Source organism: Rutidosis leptorrhynchoides, chromosome 1 (assembly GCF_046630445.1).
Source record: "Rutidosis leptorrhynchoides isolate AG116_Rl617_1_P2 chromosome 1, CSIRO_AGI_Rlap_v1, whole genome shotgun sequence".
In the NCBI taxonomy this organism is placed as follows: Eukaryota; Viridiplantae; Streptophyta; class Magnoliopsida; order Asterales; family Asteraceae; genus Rutidosis; species Rutidosis leptorrhynchoides.
The window spans coordinates 437,377,289-437,383,593 of record NC_092333.1 but is presented as its reverse complement, the minus strand read 5'-3'; the positions used below and the strand labels follow the sequence as shown (position 1 = coordinate 437,383,593).

At 36.1% G+C, this 6,305-nt stretch overlaps 1 protein-coding gene across 1 annotated transcript; it reads left to right on the top strand.

The window, feature by feature from the left end:
• Positions 1–4,437: 4,437 nt before the first annotated feature.
• Positions 4,438–5,337, top strand: LOC139902627 (uncharacterized). Its single transcript, XM_071885235.1, has one exon. The coding sequence runs from the start codon at positions 4,438–4,440 to the stop codon at positions 5,335–5,337; it is 900 nt and encodes a 299-aa protein (XP_071741336.1).
• The last annotated feature ends 968 nt before the right edge of the window (positions 5,338–6,305 follow it).

The following is a 6,305-nucleotide window of genomic DNA, read 5'->3' as shown; positions in this document are numbered from 1 at the left end:
TATTTGAAGGAAGTTGTTTCAAGGCATGGTGTGCCTGTTTCTATTATTTTGGATCGAGATAGCCGTTTTACTTCTAGATTCCGGAAGTCATTACAAGAAGCTTTGGGAACGCAGTTAGACATGAGTACTGCTTACCATCCGCAAACAGATGGACAAAGCGATAGAACGATTCAAACGCTCGAAGATATGTTACGAGCCTGTGTTATTGATTTTGGAAAAGGATGGGACCGATTCCTGCCATTAGCCGAGTTTTCATATAATAACAGCTACCATTCAAGTATCCAAGCTGCACCGTTTGAGGCACTCTATGGGCGAAAGTGTAGATCGCCAATCTGTTGGAATGAAGTGGGTAACCGACAATTGACTGGTCCCGAGATCATCCACGAGATGACCGAACACATTGTAAAGATTAAGCAAAGGCTAGAGATAGCCCGAAGTCGTCAAAAGAGTTATGTTGACGTCAGAAGAAAACCATTACAATTCCAAGAAAACGACATGGTCCTGCTAAAGGTGTCACCGTGGAAAGGTGTGATACGCTTTGGCAAACGAGGAAAGCTGAGCCCAAGATATGTGGGGCCTTTCAAGATCATCAAACGTATTGGGTCAGTGGCCTATCGACTAGAATTACTTGAACAACTCGCTGGAATACACGATACGTTTCATGTGTCGAATTTGAAAAAGTGCTTAGTGGAATAGGACCTTATCATCCCACTTGATGAAATCCAAGTTGACGACAAAGTGAACTTTATTGAAAAACCAGCGGAAATCATTGACCGAAACGTCAAAGGACTTCGTCAAAGTAGAATACCAATCGTCAAAGTTCGATGGAACGTACTTCGAGGACCCGAGACCACGTGGGAACGTGAAGATCACATGAGAGAGAAATATACTCATTTATTTGCAAATGAAACGCCAGATGACGGCAACGACCAAATTTCGGGACAAAATTTCTAATAACGGGTAGGTACTATAACACCCCAACTTTTTCGATCATTTTTTTTTTTACGAACGAACTTGAAACTTAGGTGGTCCAAAACAAACGAACTTGGTTAGAAAATCGAAACTAATGAAAGTAATGAAATGGGTAACGAGGTTACCTAAACTAAGAATCATGGCTCGTCATCATCAATAAAAATTTAACGAAAGACTAAATCAAATAAAATGTGCGGGGACTAAAATGCGCATTAATTAAAATGATAAAAATTAATATATATATATATATATATATATATATATATATATATATATATATATATATATATATATATATATATAACCGAAAAAAATATAAATAATATATATATAATCGGCTATTTAAAAAATAATAATAAATAAAATATAATAATAATATTAAAAGATAATTCCAAATTTCCTCTCCTAATCCTAATCAAGTTTATCCTAACTTTAAACTAGTTTTAGTCTAATCCCAACACTAAACTCTAGAATCATCTTAAGGACTCATAGCCTTATTATGAGACTTAAATCCTACCCTAAACACCTGGAGTCCTAATGTTCTTCAAATTTCCTAAGCCTTATCCTAACTCCATACTAATCCTAACTCACCTCTAATTACTACCCTATATAAACACTCCTAATCTACCCATTCCCATTCACAAATCACCTCACAAAAATCACTCAAAACTCTCCTCTCCCTCTCCAATGTTCGGCACCCTCAAGCACCACCACCCTACCACCTTCGGCCACCACCACCGAACCATCACTACCACCCCAACAGCCCCTCTCCTGCTCCTGTTGCTGCAGCGTTTTTCTGCAGCCCAACCGACCCCAAAACTTCCCAAAAAGACAGCCTTTTTCTGCTGTAAATCGCCACCCAAAACCGCCCCCATCACCGCCCTGTCTGCTGCCCTTTTTGCAGCTACAACCGTCGCCACCACCATCACTTTTGCTGCTGTTTTTGCTGCTGAAAATTAGCCAGCAAACTGCCAACTTACAGCCACTTTGCTGCTGTTTCTGCGCACCAAAACACACCCAAATCAGTCCCTAAATCACCACAACGCTGCTGCATTTTGCTGTCGCTGTCCGCCGCCAAAAACCACCACGAACCGCCACTGTTTGGTTGCCTTTTGCTGCTACTTTTTCCTGTTGCTGTTCGGTTTCATCACCACCCTCAAACATTACCCTTTTCTTGCTTAAAACACTCATAAGGTACTTTGTTAACCCATGAACTAATAATACTTCATATATTTTTAAATTCTTTAAGTTTATGATTAAGAACACTGAAGATGATAAACTAATGATTATTATGAATATGAGCATGGTTAAAAAGACTTAGAAGAATTGGAAAACAAAAGTGTATATGTATATTAAGATGTAAGTTTAAGATTTTTATAAGTATTAATAGAATTGTATCACTATGAATATTATCATGAATAATTGGAAGATTATTTAGAAGACAATATTGAATTATTAAGTGATCGTGATAAGAATGAGAAGTTAATAGTAATGAATATGATAATATTATGAAGTTAATGTTATTAAGTATAAGTTATGAATTAAACTTTAAAGATAATACTTACATTATAACGAATATGATTGAGTATGGATATGATATTGTGTATATGTGAAACATATATATATATATATATATATATATATATATATATATATATATATATATATATATATATATATATATATATATATATATATATGGAAGATTATGTTGATGCGTATATGTAGATATACATGTATACATGAGTGCACGCATGTATAAATGTAGATACATATATACGTACCACACAATTAGAAGTATATGTGTATGTGTGTGTGTATATATATATATATATATATATATATATATATATATATATATATATATATATATATATATATATATTGGAAAGAAATAAGAAAATATAATGTGACTTAAATATTATTAAAGAATAATATAATATATTATCTATAACGAAACGGAAATAAACAAGTGATGTATTCCTATACTCACTAGAACATATGTGGAATTAAAAATCACAAACAAATAACGTATGACTTTCACGAGACTCGCTGCTACTTACGGTCATGGATGGTGTATAGGTTGCCAATTTGAGATATGGTTGTGGATCTCGAATGTCACGACTTAAAGTCGGATCAAGAGTCCTGGCCCCCGGTTACATCTGGCTGTCCATTGACTTACTTGATAGCAACGAGGATCGTTTGAGTTATGCAACATCTAAACTGTGTAAACTCTAGAAAGGACACCGGTAATATATATGAACATATATATCAAACACATAACTATAATGATGATGATGATGACCATGATGATCCAACTAACTTAAACCCAATGATGATAGGTTGACAACTTTGGACTACCGATGCTATTTACTATCATATTGTTTACTGCGCTCATAAGGTGAGTCATAGCCCCAACTTTTTAACTGTTTTCGGGGTGAGAATACATGTCTTTTAATGTTTTACAATGTAGACACAAGTGCTAAACTTACATTCTATGCTGAGTTATAACCGATAATCCCTTAGCTTTGGTAACTAGTAACTACCAGTTTATGAACTGGTGGGCGCGAATAGGTGTATATGGATCCATAGGGCTTGACATCCCCGTCCGGTCTAGTCGCGCTAGCACAAAATGGGCGTATACTATTTGAGGTAGTACACATTGGTTAAGTGTATTTAAAAACAGGGGTACTAAACAAACGTTAAGGCTTAGTTACCGGGTGCTCAAACTTATAGAATCTTTTTATATTTTTAAAGATGCCGGCAAAGCATGCAAACAAACAAATCTTGTGGTCTATGCTCTACACTCTATACTACTTAAACCTATGATTCACTCAACCTTTGTGTTGACGTTTTTACATATTTATTCTCAGGTAATTAGGAAATGCGTCCGCTCTAGCTAGTAAGGCAATAGAGGTCATGCATTTGGAATGAAGATTTGTTTAAACTTTGATAGTGGCATTATGTCTTTTCATTTTAAATATATTTGGTTTTAATAAGTACTTTGTTGGTTTTCTTTAAGTATTGTAACGCTTGATTTTTGAATAAAATGCCAATATTACTTTGAAAAACGTTGCATATAGCTTGCATCGATCAGACTTTGACCTCTGGTTATACAGCATGTCAATGCCACATTTTGACGGGGTATTACAGTTGGTATCAGAGCTCTGGTTATAGGAAATTAGGATGCATTAGTGTGTCTGCCTATATGATACGTTAATAAGCCTAATCTATAACTAGACAATTATAAGTTGCCTTACTTACTTGTTACTCTAGATTTACTCGTTTTCTTTTAGATAACATGTCAAAAGTTAACCCCATCATTCTCTTCGACTCTGAGGACGAAAGTCCTAGCCATTCACCGAGTTACAATGACCTCCTCCGAATGGAGAAATTACCCCGACTATTTGACAATATGCATACATATCTAAGGATGTTAACTCTGTATTTATTGTTTGAAGAACAATGTCTGGAAGACGAACTTACAGTCCTGATGAACTTCAAGCACTTATCAATGAAGGTGTCTCTGCTGCAATGGCTAATATGCCCGGAGGCTCGAACACTAGACAAAACTGCACTTATAAGGAATTTATGGCTTGTAAGCCACTACCATTCAAAGGCACTGAAGGACCAGTGGGTCTAACCCATTGGATTGAGAAGATGGAGTCAGTGTTTAGTATTAGTGACTGTGCTCAAGCTAACTGGGTAAAGTTTGCTACTTCCACACTGGAAGGTAAAGCCTTGACCTGGTGGAATTCTGTTGCTCGACCTATGGGTCTCGAAGCTGCTCACGCCATCCCTTGGGAAGACATCAAAACCCGTATGACTGCTGACTATTGTCCCGATAATGAAGTTAAGAAGATGGAGGCAGAGTTATGGGATCTAAAGGTTATTGGGACTGATCTTGCTACTTATACCAACCGCTATTTGGAATTGATTCTGTTGTGTCCAGGAATGGTCCCAACTGAAAGGAAGAAAATCGACCGTTATGTTAAGGGTCTCTCTGAAAATATTCAAGCTAATGTTCATGCTTCCAGACCCCAAACTTTGCAAGAGACCATTAATACGGCAAATGATCTCATGGATCAATTTACTCAACGGAATGCTGCTGAAGTGAAATCTGGGGATAATAAGAGGAAGTGGACTGGAAACTTTAACTCCCAGTCATCTAAAAAGCAGGAAGTTTCTATGAAAGGATATCAAGGAAAATCTCCTTATTGTTCAAGGTGTGAGAGGCACCATGAGGGAAGATGCGCTGTGACTTGTGGAAAGTGCAAGAAAATAGGGCACCTGACCAAGAATTGTTGGTCAAAGACCACTGGTACTGTAAATCCTCCTGCTACTAATAATGGTGTAACAGACTGAAACTGGGGTTAGAAGTAAGATTACTTAATTTCCCTTAGGTTTATATTTGAGGTTAAAATATGCTTTTATTTTAATAATATGTTTATTATTAATTGATTAGTTGGTTAAGACCAGTTTGTGACAATGGTCACAGAGATGGTTTGTTTGTTAAATTTGGACTCCGTTAGGGTTTCCAAACTAAGTACGAAAGATATTAGATAACTGATAAATACCCGTGTGTTATGGGGTGTGAGTTTATAACCCACTTAAGTAACTAATATCTGGATACTTCCATTCATTTCCCAATTTGTGCAAGAACAAGACCCGTACCTAACTTTCATCATCTCAAAAACCCTAATCTAATCCAAGTCACAAATTGAAGTAAGAGGCTTTAGGATCTGAATCTTATCATCCTTGTGATCGTTTATTCAGGTTTGTTTGCTTAGATTCGTGATTTAATTCTTATAGAAATGGGTTTGGGTATAAAGTGGGTTTTTGATGAAATTAAGCTTGAATCTTCATGATTTGTGTTTGTTATGTTTAATTGATGTTAGAAATAGTTGCTATATAGTTTATATGATCTAATTATGCTGTGAATTGAGCAAGAACTTGTTAAAAATGATGAATTGTGTGTTAGAACTTGAGTTTTTGATAAAGTGAGTATTTTGGGATGAATTAATCCCAAATCTTGATTGTAGATGCTAGATTTTGATGTTTATAGTTAGGAAAAGTGTTTATGTATGATTAGTATGTTTCCTTATGCTTGAATTTGGACTATAAACCTTGAAATCGAGTTTTTTGGCTTAAAATCACCAAATCAGCGAAGCTGATGGTGAAGAAGAAGCTGCTCGAAAACAGTGCTCGAAACTCGCTCGAAAAACTCGAGTTCGCTCGAAACACTCGCTTTGCTCGAAAAACTCGCTCGAAAACAGTGCTCGAAAACTCGCTCGAAAGGGTGCTCGAGAACCTTTTGCTCGAAAACATGTTAC

What these genes read in the sequence shown, in the direction of transcription:
- LOC139902627 (XM_071885235.1), top strand. Translation starts at nt 4,438, where the DNA reads ATGTCTGGAAGACGAACTTACAGTCCTGATGAACTTCAAGCACTTATC.